Here is a 17,616-nt window from a genome sequence, read left to right as displayed (position 1 = left end):
ACAGAAAGTCTCTAGGCTCTACAGCTAATCTTCTCAAAAATATTATGCAGTTCTTATGTCTTACAGAGGCAAAGAGTTTTAATTGAGATGTATAGGCAAGAAGCTAGTCAAATGCATGAATAGGTCCAGAAGTGTCAGTCTGTGCAAAATACATTATTAATTACATTTCAGAGCAGGTTGGAAAACATAATTTTAACACTAATTAGAGAAAATAGGGTATACAAATGTCCATACTCATAACAGAAACTGATAGACGTTTCATTCCATACACACTTTTGTTTTATTCTTTGACCTGTTATGCTTAAACCTTATTTTATGAACAATCCAATAAAAAAAAGAGTCCTTCAAATTAGCCAATCTTGTAGAACATAGATTGAACTATCGAATAAAATTATATGTTAAGTGCTGAGGGTACTTGCTAGCTTTTTAAATTAAATCGAATATCAAATTCGGAGGATATGATTTCCGAACATGAACGGAGAATGCTAACCCATTGTCGACCAGTGGGTATTTCGTTTCAATTTACACACAAATATTATGAAACTTTAACAATTTTTACGCTTTTAAGTTGAAAGGTATTGTGGTAAAATTGGTTAGTAATTAAAGAGAAAGGATGGACGTAAAAGGACAATGTTTAAACAGTATTATTTTCCGCGGTTTCTCTCAAGGTGTTCAACTGTTTAAATAAAGCGGGGTTTATTGGGTTAAGTTAGTTTTTTTTGCTCGGTATATTTACGGTATATTATGAAAATGGGAAGGTATATTTCGGTATATTTCTGTGGGCTGGGCATTATATTTTATCGATATGTCCGCAGTCACACTGGACGTCGCAATGTTTGCCGCCTTTAACCAAATTTCAACGCGCCTCCGTCGAGTTCGAACGTACGACGCGTGCTTGGTTCTTCTCTTCGTCTTTGTGGATTTTGGCTGTTTCCCGCACAGAAAAAATTAAGCATAGAATTATTAAGTTTTCCCGTAGCTCGCGCAAAACCACCAATTGAAACACACACACATAGCAAAAGAAAATGCAGAGTAAAACAAACAGAATTACAATAGTGCAAATATATTTTAATAAAATATATTGAGTCCCAAGCCAAACCGAATCGAATCGTATCCGAAATCGGTATTTGAGAATATTGCAATACGTGAGAAAACCGCGCAAAAACTTTCAGTTTCGTTTTCTTCTTTCATTGCTGCCGCAACCGGCAAAAGAGAGGGAAGTGTTTCGTTTGCGGTCCGAGCACCAGACGAGCACGAGCAGAACGAAAAGGAAGGAGGAGAATAGCGGAATAGAAGAAGTCCGAGAAGGCGCTAAAGTACCGCTAGTTCACTAATTTCGTGATTTTTGTGAATTACATTGCCGCCAGACGGTAGTGCAGAACCGCAGAAACAACCAGAACAAATCAAGTACAAATGCATAAGAAAAGCGTGAATTTTCGAGTGAAACACAATTTAACAAAAAATATTAAAATCAAAAAGCTGTAGCGAGAAAAATTATCGAAACACCTACACGGCAAAGCGCGCGTAAAAGAAAATTTTTTTTGGTGTCCCTTTTTGTTGGTGTTTTCTCCCTGACGATTACAAAAATAGAGAAAAAAAAAGAAAAGCAGAAGAAATTCTAACAAATTGGATTACAATTAATTGTTGACGAACTGGCTATATCCACGTCGATATTCCAGAAATAACGGATTCTACTTCGAAACAAAGGCAAAGGGTGAGTTGAAAATTAAAAGTGTTTAGTGAAAAATAATGGGAACAGAAAAGCGGGAATTTGGGAACGATATCAGTGTAGAATGCAGGCATAACAGACGAAAGAGGTGTACTGTAGAGTGCAAACAAGTGTTTTGTATTTTTCTATTGTCGCTGTACTTTTTATTCACACTTCACTCATACATGCAAATGCCTGAAGTTTGAACTTCCAATTCCAATTGGAATTCAAAATGTAACAGGGACTAACGAAAGATTGTCATCTCCCTCTAACATGCAGAAATCCCACAAGATAAGAATCTTCTTTTCCTAAGCTTTCGCAAATGCATATACATAGTAGAATGGAAAGGAGAATGTTGGGAGGGAAGCAAAGAGTGAGCGATTCTTGTTGTTGTGTGATGTATCAAAAATTTTGTAGATTAAGGGAAGCGCTTGCATTTACAGTTATTTGGTTTATTTATGGGATTTTTTGCAACTGTTTGATGAGAAGAAAGAGAAGCAGATAGCACGACAGATAAATAGAAACAGTTGGATGGTATTGTGAATGAATAATAATAAATAATAAAAAAATGAATAATTAAAAATAGTAGTATAATAAGAATAATACAATTAATAATATGTTTCCTAATATTACCGCAAAGTGAAAATTTTGCTAACACGAAATCTTTATTTCTCTTCATATCCCCCACCCCATCCATCTGTGCAGCCACATCCGCAAAGATGACGCTCCCGTTATTCGACTATACTACCTGCTTCAGTCTGACGCACATGGACGAGGAGCTGACATTTAATGCCCCATTCATGATCGATGATATCTTCGATGGCGTGGTCTCCAGCATCCAGAGCGACCTGGCCAAGATCGAGTCGCGCGAGGGCCTCGACTACTTTGACGATATGGAGGACATGAAGCCGGAGATCCGCAACGGAGACTGCATGTGGTCTGCCTCCTCCAGTTGCCACAGTAGCGGCAGCGCCGCTAACAACAACAGCGCCGCATCCAGCTACAGCGATGGCATTGCCATTCCCCTGTCAATTGTTTCGGGCGGGGCCAATCCTTACGAATGCCAACAGCAGCAGCAGAAACAGAACAGCGGCGCCAAGCCAGGAGCCGTAGCAGAGGAGGATCTCCCCGTGATTATCAAACAGGAGCCGCTGGACCACTACCACCTGCCGCCGTCCGTGAAGAAGCGTCTTCGCCTCAGCGTCAGCGAAAAGGTGCCAGCTCAGCCACTAACACTGGAAAGCATAGCCGCTTACGTCGCCGCCGATCAGCTAATCCCGCCCGGCGGCAGCTTACTCCGCAAGCGCAACGTCCTACCCCCAACGCGGAGTTGCAAGATGGCGCAAACGGTATCATCGGGTGTGGGAGAGACCAAGCCTGTCCCCAAATACCTTCTCCCCGACACGCCCCCCCACAGCATTCCCGATGAGAGTGTGCCGGGCACGGCACCCATGTTCCGCCACAATGTTGATCTGAGAGCCTGCGTTATGGGTAGCAACAACATCTCGTTGACCAGCGACGGCGACGTCAGCTGCATTAATCAGATCAGCCGGGAGCTGCAGAACGCCAGCAAGACGCTGTTCCCGTTATTCCCGGTGCCGGAAATCAACGACGTTATGGACGTACTCAGCCAGGATTCTCAGCAGCAGTCGCAGCAATCGATTCAGTTTCTGTCGACTGCAGACTGCTGTGGAGGTTTGGAGGTGGCTGCCAATGCGACAACCGTGAAGGTATCGCCGCCCAATAGCAGCTCTGACTACGACTCTGATGACGAAACCTACCGCAACATGCACAAGAGCACGATGCTCATGAGGCACATAAGCGATCATAGTTATACGCGTTGCAACGAGCTGGACGATAGACACGCCCCGGAGACGCCATCAGATTCGGGTAAGTGTTGTTCCACTTCTCCCTTCCATACGCTTCCGATACCAATAGCTGTAGAGGTTTTAGCATTCAACTAGTGCGGCTACGCTACCCTTTTAATGTGTGTGTGTTTGAGTGTTGAGTAGGTGGGTGGATGTGTGATTGTAAGGAACGATGACGCCCAAGTTGGAAGTAAAAAATCGATCGCCAACGCCTACGTCAACAGAAAACATAGTAGACTCCGCTAGGCGTTACACGTTACACACGCCCACACGCGCGACAGTGGCAGTGGCAAAGAAGCTAGAGTCTGTCTGGGGCAGTTTTCATTGATTTTCGCTCTACCCCCCACCGTTCGTTTCCGCTTGTGCTTTTAGCAGCTTTCTCCATCCCCACCTCCCCAACCATAATATTCACCCACCTCGCAATGGCGGCGCCAGTCATGGCGTCATCCTCTCTCATTTTATTTAATTTTTTTTTGGGGGTATCATCCCCTCTCCCCAGCCATGTCTTGCGCAGTACTACGCCCAAAAAAAAAAAGAAAAAAGAACGCTCTCTCTTTCGGGGCGCAACACCCCATTCGGTTGGGGGCCGCTCTTCAAGGATGTCTGCGACCATGCCACGTGGCAGACGGCGCTCTTCTCTGCCTCTCACCAGCGTGCAGTAGTAGCAGCGTTGCTCCCGGGTTCAATGGCTCCCGAATGGCGCGCAAAATTCATTGAGCAACCCTCGCACGCACACTTACGCCAATATTTTACTACACGCTACTCTACGTTTACGCTACGCTACAACTACAACTAGCACGATGACTGCGCTTTGCTTGATGCTAACTGCAGACGAGACGCTGACGCATTAATAAGAGAGAGAGAGAAAAAAAGCTGCGCTTGCTAAATCTTCACTTGTTATTATTTTCTTGTTGTTTTGCTCTCTGTCTGCTGCTTATCTTCCCATCTATTTTGCCTTTTACTTTTGGGTGTTGTCTGTTACCATGTGCTGCTCTCAATATCTATTTGTGTTCATCCTTGTTTGTGTGTGTTTGTTGTGTGCGAAAACGCCTACACCGGCAGCATTAATCGGCATCAGCTTTGGTACATATGTATGTGTGTGTGGTCATGTATTTTGTATATATGGAAATCCGATTTTATTGACTTTTCACGTATTTTGGCCTAGTGGACTTTTTGGCAGAACTGCCCATACCTACATCAAAATACATTTTTTTTGTGAAATATGATTCATAAATTGATATTTCGCTTACATGCAGGAAAAATGGTTAAAAGAAGAAGATAGTTTCTGGTGCCGCTGTCTGTTCACTTACTCTTACGACACCTCTCCTGCACTCCTCATAATATAATGTAAGGGTGGAAGAAGGACATTGAAATTGCATCCATCATACTAACATAATTATTATAAAAACTTAAAGAAGAGCTGGGCGGCGGGGTGATCCTCAAGGGGTGAAGCAGCAGCAGAGGAGGGCGTGTTTCGTAGAAACGCCGTTGGCAACAACCGGCCGCCCCGTCGTACTCAACATACGCACAATCGTATCTATAGATAAAGTGTGCGTGTTTGCTTTTTTTTTTTTGGCATTTTTTCGCACCTTGCCCTATGCGTATGGGCTGTGTGTGTGTTTCGATTCGTTCCAAAAAATGTTAATGAACGGAACCAAGGTCGCAGTCAACGCTGCCGAAAAAAGTGCGTAGAAAACGAAATAAACGAAAAAACTTTAATTTTTTATGGAGAGACAAACCCTGAAGTTGCTCATAAAAATGATGTAGGGCGGGGGAGTTTGGGCCAGCTTTTATCATTTCATTTCCCTGTTGGCTCCTCTTTTCAGGTTTTTACTTTCGCTTTTCCCTCCTCGCTGCCGTTTGCGCATAAATTGATGCCGCACAAGACCCCCACCTCACACCATTCCAAATTGCCAATTTGAAAAAACATTTGCTGTTGCTAGGCGCGTCTTTTTGCCTTTGTGTGTGCGTCTTATCTCTCTCTCTCTCTCTCTCTTGCTTTCTGTAATACTTCGTTGTGTTGTTGGTTATATTCGCACACGTGTAGCCATAAATTGTTATGCTCAAGGTCGCCAGAAAAAAGCCCATGAAGAGAGCGCGAGAGCAAACGAAATAACTTTGCTGTGCTCTTGCCTCTGTCACGCACTTAGTTGTTGTTTTTTTTTTTGGCAACGCTAGCGCGTCGCTTACTCGCCAACGAGCCTCCCTTTTGGGGTCGTTTATGAGAGATTTCCTGCCGCGCCATTTATCTGAGATATGTACATACATACATGAGTTTGTATGAATGTGTGGCATATCCACGTCCAAGAATGTTGCAAATATAAAATGTTGCCAGACGCATTTTCATAATTTATGTTTGGGCTTACATTATGGATGTCGCAATGCGGCAGAGGACGCCATCCGTCATAATGGGTGGTGAGTAGCTTGGTGTGGGAAGGGGTTGAAATGGGAGGGGCAAGGAATAAGGGCTCACTCAATCTGATGAGTCATATTCTACAGGATCAAACGCAATACAAAAAGCACTGGTCCAGACCTGCACTTTGACTCCTCTCGAGCGCAGCCGAAGAAAGCTGTACACAAAATGGAAACGAAAGACGAGAAGTCGTGTTGTTGCGCGTGGGAAAACTTCGAGTAGATCAGCAGCAGAGCGGAAGCGATTGTTATTGCTATCCTTGTCTGTCTGGCGGTCGGTCCTACTACAATTGTGAAAAACCGCAATCACTGCTTATGTACTGCTCCCTCCCCACCATCAACCTTCCTTCTTCTTTCTCCTTTATCTTCTCGGCTTCGATCTGCTGGCTGTGAGAGCGACATGTTGCCGACACATGTTGCTAGTGCAGAGAGGGGCGTCTTCTTCTGAACTTTTTGCAAAAACAAATTGCAGCATGTGTCGTAGTTGTTGTTGCTAAAAAATTTAAATGTAAATGTCAAAAGAGTTTGACAGTCACTGAAGAATCGCGTGGGAAAATGCCAAACAGTGCGAACAGGAAATAGCAAAGTAATACATATGTTTGTATGTATGAATGTACTTCTAGAAATTTCAACGAATGAAATGAAATCATGTTTTTTGCTGCTGCTGATGATCTAAAATCGAAAGAATTTAGGCCCCCAGCGACAATGAGAGCTTTTTTCTGCCAGACAGTCTGCGGGATAGAGAAATAGAGCGAGAGAGAGAGAGAACTGTGTCATAAAAATCGCAGACGAAGCTAAAGGAAAATAAACAAGAAAGTAGAGGAAAATGGCAACAGCAACAACATTTGTTATTAAACAATTCAAGGCGCCAAAGTAGACAAAAAAGAGGTAGGGGAATTGAGGGAGGACCATAACGTTCTCATGCTCTTCGAGTGTGTTTTATTTTATGACTTATGGCACCGACGCGTTGTAGTGATGCAAGCAAATATTCCAATTGCCAATTTAGTTGTGTACAGTACAAGCTTCCTTGTCGTCTTGAATGACGCCTCTCGGAATTTCCTTCGCTTTCAGAAAGTAATTACATTTTTGTGTGACTTTTGTAACATGTGCCCACTGTGCGCCACCGCAAATTCTCGAACTATCTTCATATCTGCTGTATATTTTTTGTATAGGCTTTTTAAATAAAATAAAATTCTTGTACATACATAGTATACATATTACATCATTTGCCATTTAATTTTTCTTCGTCGACCCCCGCCCCAAGCTCTCTCTGGGGGAGGATTAGAAGTGAAACCGTGATAGGGGGAGATTAACCCTGTGGAAGGGGGTTCTCCCTATTCTATCCATAGAGTGTCTTCTCTCATCTGCTGCACTTTTTTTGTTTTCGTTTGTTCTTATTTCTCTTTTGACGATGCACTTGTCCCTTTTTTCGGGCATCCCTTTTGCGCTGTCTGTCCGCTTGCCCGTTCGGTCTCTTTATTCCACTCTTTCCTCTCTCGCTTGCTAATTGTAAAGGGCAAAAGGCGTCGTCGTCTGTGCTTATCACTAAACCCCTGCCACTGCCCAGTCACTGCTACCCCTTCTCACAAATGTTGCGCAACATGTGGTGTGGCCAGGGGGTGGAGTGTGTGTGTGCATTTTATTTGCAATTGTAATCAAAAGCAGCAACAAGGCAGCTTCCTCTTTGTCAGTCGTCTCTCTCTTTGATCTTAGCTTGCCTAGCAACAAAAGTTGCCAAGCTTTGTGCCGGATCTCAGCAGAGCAACACACACACACAGCATTTGTTTGGTTTTCTGCTGCTTACAGCAAACTGGTTTTTCTGGTTTGAGAGCGTCTGAAAGCAAGAGAGAGGTAGTGGTAGACAGCAGAGGCGGGGAAGCTGTGCTCTGGCGATGAGAGAGGGTAAACCGTTAGTTAACTAAGGCAAAAGCTCTCCTTTTGATCAACCCTGTTTGGAATGCAGTTTCTGGCAAGGGGGATAGAGAAGGCGAGACTGCATTGTTGATTGTTTATTTTATTTTATTATTATTTTGATATCAGCCGTAGGACTGCAAATCATCCCCATTTATTGATTATAATTATCACTGCTTCCTTCTCAATCTCTGGTTCGGGTTTAAAGCTGTTGTTGCCAAATGCAAAGTTGTTTCGCTGTTTTTGTGCCGCATTCCAAAACTCAAGTCCAGTCTACCAGAAGCATCTTCTCTCCTGGTGAGGCTTCTTCCCCATCCCCTCTCTGCTCTTCATCTTTCTACCCTTTCCAGTCTTGGTCATTCTTAATAAAAAATGGCCGACCAGGCAGCGCATTCCAGCATTTGTCGGTTATGACGGGGGCAGGGGTGGGTGGCCATCTTGGTGGTCTGTGGCTTGTCTAGCCATGGAATGGAATGTGGAATGGAACGATGACGTTGGCAAAAAGAGAATAAAAGACAAAACGACGAAAAAAACATGTCGCGTATGTTCTCATTCTCTCTCTTATTGTACCCTCTGCAAGCTAGGATATGATTGTTATGGCCAGGTGCAAGCGGCCTCTGTTATGCTTTCTGGCTGAAATTTTGCACAAGTCCTTATTTTGCGCTGTGCGGCGGCATCGTAAGGGTGTTAAAGTGACGGAACCGCTCAGATCGAATCAAATTAGGTAAGGAAAGAAGTCTTGTTTGGACCTAAAAGAGTATAAAAAGCTTCGGCCTTGGAGCTTGTCATTGCTTTCTTGAGTCGTTCTGGGTCTCGCTCTGGTCATCTCTTCTTCCATCTCTTTCTCGCTCTCTTTCTGTACAGGTTTTGATTTCGTTGCGGTTTAAGCCTTGAATACACTTGATCTTGCAGCAACTTGTCATCATCCCATGCTCTCTTTTACTCCCCCTCGTACCAACCCCCTGTTGCCAGGTCAAAAATTTTTGTACGCTTTTTTTTACTGTGTTTGCACAGTTGTTTTTTTTTATTATTATTAATGAACAAAAAACGTTAAAAAAATATGGCAAATATTAAAACAGTTTGCGAAGCCCCTTTAGAATTTTGATCAAACAAATGGAAAAATTCAAATCGATTAAATTGAGAAAGATCTAAAGCTTGCCAAAAATAAAAAAATTAAATAAAATGCATTTTGACACTTTACAAAAATTTGTCCACCCACTGTTCCCCGCTGCAGCTTTTACGGCTTCCGACCTATCTCTTGTCTGCTGCTGCTGCATCGTTTTGACGTAGGTTCAATGTACAATGTGAAAAAGTAACGGAAATGGTAAATTAGCAAAACGGAAGAGCGAGAAGGAGCGAGAGTAAGAGTCTGAGAAACAGCCGCATATCTGCCCTGCACTTGTCGCTAGCAGCAAAAAGAAAAATAATAACTAGCAAAACCAGAGACAAATAACCTTAAGAAGGCGGACAAAAATAATAGCTATGACGTCAGCATAGAGAGAAGGGCGTCGTCACTTGAAATCCGTGCAAATCTATTGCTTCCTGAATTTTGATATTCTACTGCCTGACACACTAATCCGCTTTAGCAATTCTCCGTCTCGTTCCCATCATCCCCTGACTAAGCCATACCTATGTATGGCCCTCCAAGGGGTCATTTAACTTGAAAAAGAAAAAAACATTTGCAGGGCTTTTGGTAATGGAAAAATAAGATTCCGACTACATATGCGGAATATATCGAGTTCTGTGGTGTTTCAGAATCCCAGCCATACCAGCACTAGTTTACTGAGTAGATATTCGTATAATCTCTATAGATCTCTCTAACAGTCTATTTCTCCGTCTCTATTTTGCAGATGAGGAAATCGATGTAGTTTCATACCCAGACAAGAAGCAATTGCAATTTCCCGTCGGTGAACTGTCCCTGCTGAAAGAGGTGGCCCACCAAATCTCGAATGGAATCAACCAAAAGAAACAGCGCTACGGTAACTACATTATGCCGTGTACGCCAGCGAGCAGTAGTCCGGTCAAGTCGGTGGCCAATTCGCGCTACCCCTCGCCTTCGAGCACACCCTACCAAGCCTCTTCGCAATCGTACTCGCCTCTGACCGTTGACTCGTCTAACGCCAGCAGCAGCAGTAGCAGCAGCAGCAGCTCTAGCTCTGGCTATGGATGCGGCGTGGCCACCAAGGGACACAAGCGCTACTACCTCAAGGTCAACGGCAGTGCCAACGGTAACATAAGCGTCGGCAGCAGCGGTATGTCCATGCATAAGATGGCCAACAATAACAACAGCAGTAGTAGTAGAATCATCAGCAAAAAGTGTCGCAGCAAAAAGTCCACCCCATTCTCGAGCTGCTCCTCAGAGCTGGGGTCGCCAGTGAGCAGCACTGAGGCTGATGCCTCCAATAACTGGATGAGCGATATGAGCACCATGAACAGAATACCCAAGCATAATTCTACCGCTAAAGTGGCCGCTATAGCTCGTAGCAGTCAGCCTTTTAGCGTGGACGAGGCCGACACCATCGAGAAGCGCAACCAGCACAATGACATGGAGCGCCAGCGCCGCATTGGCCTGAAGAACCTATTCGAAGCTCTCAAGAAGCAGATCCCCACCATTCGTGACAAGGAGCGCGCCCCAAAGGTGAACATACTGCGCGAGGCTGCCAAGCTCTGCGAACAGCTGACTCACGAGGAGCACGACCTGGCCATGGAGTACCAGCGGCTCAAGGAGAAGAATCGCAAGCGCCAGGAGCTGTTGTCGCGCCTGCGCGCAGCCTCCACAGTCCATACAGTAACTGATGAGAGCCGTAAGTGGGTGGGTCAGAGACCTAAATAGATCCAATATTGAGTGTTGGTTGGGTGATGATGCGGCGGCGTATTTGTAGAGCAGCAGGCGAAACGATATAACGAATATGATCTATGATATACTAGCGTAAGGCCCATTTACGTTCGATACGGTTTACTATTACTATTACTATTTTTTTTTTTTTTTTTTTGCTCTTGACTATAAGCATTTTTTGAAACTTCAATATCAGTTGGTAGGATACGATCTAAGGTATAGGATAAGAGGCCATTGTATATATTTTGGGTCTTGCTTTTCACTCAATTTCCTGCTACCGCTCGAGTGGGGAGGGCGATATCGAAGTGATTTATCAAATTTGATTTCTTTAATGTGATATATATAATTTTCTGAACCCGATTTGATTTTGGTTTCTTGGGGAGATCGCGTCAAGGAAGTGGTGAGGTTAAGGAGGAGACCCAGGAAAAGAGGAAAAGAAAAAAAATTAACAAAAACTGTTTTATGTAACCAAGTTGAAGTTTCATATAGGTACACAAATATAGCTATAGGCTACGTTAAGATTAGTTCTAGGGTTAGGATTCTGTACTCTAGGCTACATTATTACGCTTTTTTTTTTTTGAATTAGTTACTTAACTTAACATGAAGTAAACAGAAACGGAACTGGAACCGAACCGAGAAGAGAACCAGGACATTGAACCAATCAATGAAAACCTAACGAAATGAAACAACAAGAAAAGAAAGGAAAGGAAGAAAAGGAAACGAAAACGAAAGGGAAATAAAACGGGAGAACGGAAAACAGACAAAAGTTACAACGAAAGAGCCACAAAGAAAAAGAGAAGGAGGAGACCAAGAGAGTGCGTGAAGAAATGAGGAGGAGGGGACAAATGCAGATCTGTCCATGGAATAGGAAGAGCGAGCGGCAGGGTATGGGATAAAGCTGAAAGTATAACTTTTGGTTGATAAGGCTTCCCTCAGAAAGGTTCCCGACTTTTAGATAAAGCCAGCGCAACGGGATCGAACGATTTATTTCTGAAGAATCCTATCCCATATCGTCGCTCTATATACAGACACATGCAAGGGGAAACTTGATTCACATCTTGTTCGATAGTTGATAGAGTTACAACTAAACCAGAATATATATATTTATATACATGTAGATAGTATATATATTGTATATATATTGGATATATCTTTTTATATGCGCTTTAATTGGTATACGGATCCATCCCATCCCTCTACACAAACGCATATATCTACATTTATATTTATAAAGAAGACGCATCCCTTGAGAAGATCAGACCCAAAAGCACAACTACCCGTATGGGACACTTGAATGCTTTTGCTTAGAAACACTTTCCCAGACCGGAGGAAACGCTTTTTATACACTCACCCAAGAAATACTTGAACGCTACTGCCTATAGAAAGAAAATACATTTAATTTGCTATGAAGATTTGCATATGATATATATATATATATATATTTATACAACTGGAAAACTTTTACAATTGTGTATACATGTATAAACTTGTACATACATACACAGCATTTTGACACTTTTTGCTGTTTTTTTTTCTTCTTTTTTTTGTTTGCTATGTGTAGGATATTCTTTTTTAACCGGATAACTATGCATATGAAATGCACGAAACTTAACGAAAATAAAATAGAATGGAGAATTAAGAAAACTATATAATAGTGCTACCACCCTAGAAAAAGAATGGGGGGAGAAAGGAAGAGAAGTTGGCTGCAAAGTTTGTAGTTGGGGAGATAGCCCCCCAGATAACACCCAAACCTAGACCTAACCCAAGAGAACTCAAACTTTTGTGAGCTGTTTAACTGTCGATTTTTGCTAATAAGTTATAGCCGGGTAATATGTTATATATGATTACCGATTAAACCAATTGTTTACACGCATATATACAACTATATATATATATAAATATATATATATTTATACATATATATTAAAATCAACTATATAACCACTATATACAAATATCTATATATATATACAACTAAACGATGCGAAAAGTAAATGAAGTAAAAACGAAAGCGACACTATAAACCACAATTCAAAGGAAATGTAAACTGTTATTTAGGTTTAGACACAAAACAAAATAGTTATAAATGATGACCAGAACTATATACACCATATAGGCTAGGGCGTGAGAAACAGTGAGAGCGAAAGAAAGAGGGATGGAGTATATACGAAACGCGACGAAGGCAAGCAAACATTTTTTAATTTAAAGTGAAGCTTCACCGAAATTTAGGCGTTAACCTTCTACCATACATATTACCATGCCTGAAAGATTGATATATTTCCTAAAGATACTTTTTTTTGTTTAAGCATTCTGATTTATATGATGACATCGTTACATATATTCTTCGATTTTTTTACGCCGCCGCAAAGTTTTTTTAAATTTCTAAATATTACTTCAAGATTTAACGCTATTTTACAGTATATAATTAAACTAAACTACAAAAAAAAAAAAAAAAAACTGTTAATGCATAAACTATACCATACCAATGGTATATTGCCTCTAGAAGATAGAGAAACAAACGATTGAACTTGGTAAATTTTTTCTAAGCAATGTTTTCAGAAATATGTACACACTGTATATAGAAATCTCGTTAAATAATAGTTACACACACACACAGACACACACATACACACCCCACACCCACTGAAACATGAAACTGAAAATATGCAAAGTAGAAACAGAGAGAAATATTTTTGTAAGAGCCGGAGAGAAAACACAAAGCAATAGACTTAAGCGAAATTGTACAACGCGAAAAACGAAACAAAGAAAAACCAACTTCAATAAACCAACAAAAATACACCTATACACATATGTATATATATACATATATATAATATATGTATACCACACACAAAAATACACACGAATGCACCTAATTTCCTATAGTACATACAAGCAGAAATAGTTTAAAACAACCCTGTTTTTCTGTCCATTTCCATGATTTGGGCGATACGGAGATAAACAAAAAGAAAAACCGTACAAATTTATCAAACAATAAACAAATATAAGAAAATGTAATGACAAGAATAAAACACTTTCTTTGTTTGTTGCAATTAATTTATTGTTTGTTAAAAGAAACCAACCACTAAAAATAAAACAACAGACAAAAGTGAAGCATTTCTAAACATTTAATTCTTTAATTTCGAATTAAACGAAAGATACAAAAAATAAAACATGAAAAACTATGACCAAAACCAAAATCCTCGCAAATAAAACAAAAAAGATACAACTTTTTTTTGATTATACAATACTTTAAAAATTGAAACATTTTTTATGTTTAGTTATAAATATATATATATTTTTTTTTATTATGGAATTTTTTTTATATGTATACAAACACAAACTACTATTTGATTTAGTTGTTAAACACTTATTATTAAACAAAGCGTAAAAAAAAGTAAACATATGTAAAAACTTGTGTAAAAAAAAGGGAAAAATACTTTGAAACAAAGCAAAAAAAAAAAAACATGAAATATGTTAAAAAACTGAAAGAAAATGTTTCAATAGGGGGAGAAACCAATCTACAGACGAGAATGAATAAAATATTGAACATATATAAAATTTAACGTTAATTTTGTTTTGCATTTAAAAAAAATTATTTGCAAAAAATTATTTGGCTGAAATTGACCCAAGATTTTTGTTCACTTTGGTTATAGCTTATTAAATATACTACTGCAAACAGAATTCGCTAAAACTATGTATAAATATATTATCTAATATTTTTAACTCGTTATGTAGTTACCTATTAATGAAAAAACCCATTGAATGCGAAGAAAATGAGAAAAGTAATAACAATAAATTACATTTTATGTACCTCTTACATATACGATCTATACATAAACACAAAATATACACACACAGAAACTTATATATACACACAAAGCAACTATACATAGAGAAATCAACCGTTTAAATAATTTTTTTTCTTCAAAATTTATGATTATCGCTTTATACAATAAAAATATTTCAACATACCAAGAAAAAACTTAAATTTTTAATTTGTTTTTCATTTGATTTCCGTTTACCAACAGAATTTTTATTTTCAAGCCTTTCAGACCAGACCTTTATCTTCATGATATGTATGGAATGTATTTTGATAATATGTATAATACGAGCACATGGTAGAGTTATTTATCATTCATAAAAAAACCTTTTTCCCCTCAGAACAGCCATTATGGCCACAAAGAGAGGGAAATTTGATTCAAGTGATTCATTCACAATGATTCATTTTGTGGTGGAATCATATGGTCAATGGTGGGGGTGGTTGGAATGCTCGAAATTGGTTTTGTCGCCGTTTCTAATCAAGCGGGGCATCACTATTTTAATTCAGTGGGGTGTTGGCCACGCCCACTGCCACACCAATTAAGTTAATTCAATAAAATTGTTGTTGCTTACCAGCGAAAAATTGAATAAAATCTGCTATCGCGAATGCGAACACAAACGTGACAACGATATGAATACATTCATACACATGCATATGTATATTGTACATATGTATGTATTTTCATAGAAGAAGCAGTAGCAGAAAAGCCGGTCGGTAGAGACGATCCAACAACACTATTATAATAAAATAACATTTTTTTTCCTTCGTTTCGTTGATTTTATCAACAAAAAAAATGGTGTAGCAAAAAGAAAAAAGATGAAAGGAAAGTCTGGAGGCGAGTTGACCGATGGGGGTAATGCTCTGCTTTATAAATGTCCACACAACACAGAATATTTGTGATTTGTTTTATAAAATAATTTTATATTTTAATCGACTGACTTTTCCCATCTATGACATTACTGGTATCAGAGCGGGCATGCCCTTCCATAGCAAAGGGTACACAGATAAGAAGCCGGCAAACGCATACATGCACATATGCACACAGATAAGAAGCCGGCAAACGCATACATGAACATATGCACACACACACACTCACACACCCACATACGCAGTCGAATGAGCAGACATAATCACGGACAGGCGGACAGGTACAGAGACAGCAAAATTGGCGTGCACAATTGTTTAACTGCAAAAAGAAAAAAAAAAATAAAACCAGCAACATTTGTTTTGTACACTCTGACCGCGGTCGGTCGCTTTATTGGGTGAAGGTCATGCCAGACTGCGCTGCTGTGTGCGCCGGTGACTGCGACTGCGTCTACTTTTGTTTATCTTTGTTTTCACTCTTTTTTTACTTTTATTTGTTTTGTTTGTTTTTATTACTATTCTTATTGCAGATTTTTACTAACCTAAGCCTTCAACGGCTTTTTGGCTTTTTGGGGGCATGTTTAACCGCTCCACTCAGGGGATTGGGCTTGTCTTTGGATGCACAGGGAAGAGTGGTGGGGATTAGATTAACTGTCACTACATATAACTAGGACTATTAATTCGATTAGAGAATAAACAACTATGACAAATAACTCACTCATTAAATATCGGGTAGGGAGCTGGCAACCTAGTGATAGGCTAGGAAAACTATACTTCTGGGTTACGACTTTGAACATAAATAATAAATATTATGTTCCGTGTAATGCTAGTGCTCACCCAACGTCTCTCAAGGATTGTTGCCATACGTAAAACTTGATAATGTTAATCCTTCCCCAGGCGAAGATAGTTACTTTGATTCACAGCTATGGATCGCACTAAACCCAATTTTAATTCGTAATTTACACCGTGCATTCTTCCTGACGGTCAAAGTTCCAACTTATCTATGACTCGATCACTTCATCAAATGTCACAGTTCACACATGCATTAAATCACAATTTCACCCATGACCAAACCGTTAAACTTCTCGTCGACTCTTGTGGACGCAATTAACTTTTTGGGGTCTCATTTTTCAGCTGGTTTGAGTAAGTTTTTGCAGTAATTTGGTGTTCCTTTTGTTGCGAAATTCGTAAATTAAACGCTTCTGCCAAAAGCACCCTCTCGCCGTCGCCGGCTCACCACCCCTCCCCATCGATTTCTTTTCTTAACGTTTTTTGAACATGTGAGGCACGTGTATGTAAAGTTATTTCAGTCACTGTTTAGCGTATATTTTTGTTAATTTATTGCTTAAATTTGATTTGAGTTGGCAAGAACTGGTCACTGGGCAAATCTGGAAATTTGCTAGACGCCAAGGTCATTCCAACCCACACGAACACTCGCATTCGCACAAAGATACACAAAGAACTAAGTTAGCAGAATCAAAAGTACAAAATAGTCATAGAACCAAAACTGTAAAATAAAGGCACAAAAAATATTGGGATAAATACAGATTAAATAATTAAGAAAACCCAAAAATTATGATAAAGATACTAAATACAAAAAAGTAAAAAATTGCAAATATCGGACAACAGTAAATGCTTAACAGACAGCTTTAAACCACATAATGAAAAACAGAAATATTCAACAGGCTTCAATAGTTCAACTAAACTGAAAAACGATGAGCAAAGGAAGAATAGTGTGTGAAGTAGTAAGGAATAGACTTTTGTAAAGTTTTGTATTTTTTCGAAAATATTTACTAAGTCTTTTTTTTAAATATATATTAATGCATATATGAACATTAGTACATAAATATGTATGTAGTATAGAATCGCAACCAAGATCAATAATAATGTTATATTAAAATAACGAAATATTTGAAATAAATTATGTAATACTAATACTATAGTACACACACTATGTAAACAATATTCACAAACAATTATATATATAAAGAAAAATCACAAAAATCACAACAAATAAAATATACATGTGCAAACATATGTAATGCATATTATGTGCATAAAACATGAAAACTTTATGGAAATAAAGCCAAGGCGAATACGTAAAGAAGAACTGAAACTTAGTTCAGGATAAAGACAACGTGAAAGGAGAGCTTAAAGAAAAATAAAACTTGTGTAAAAAGAGTAGGCAAAGTGG

At 39.6% G+C, this 17,616-nt stretch overlaps 1 protein-coding gene across 1 annotated transcript; it reads left to right on the top strand.

Annotated features, from left to right (window-relative positions):
- Positions 1-846: 846 nt before the first annotated feature.
- Positions 847-13,738, top strand: LOC111064963 (myc protein). The gene is made up of 3 exons (XM_022352877.2): positions 847-1,714; positions 2,414-3,598; positions 9,750-13,738. The coding sequence occupies exons 2-3, from the start codon at positions 2,428-2,430 to the stop codon at positions 10,730-10,732; spliced, it is 2,154 nt and encodes a 717-aa protein (XP_022208569.1). The 5' UTR covers positions 847-1,714; positions 2,414-2,427; the 3' UTR covers positions 10,733-13,738.
- The last annotated feature ends 3,878 nt before the right edge of the window (positions 13,739-17,616 follow it).

This window comes from Drosophila obscura, unplaced genomic scaffold, assembly GCF_018151105.1.
Source record: "Drosophila obscura isolate BZ-5 IFL unplaced genomic scaffold, ASM1815110v1 contig_73, whole genome shotgun sequence".
NCBI classification, from domain to species: domain Eukaryota; kingdom Metazoa; phylum Arthropoda; class Insecta; order Diptera; family Drosophilidae; genus Drosophila; species Drosophila obscura.
Note: the sequence above shows the minus strand (reverse complement) of the source record. Positions and strands in the feature narration are given on the sequence as shown.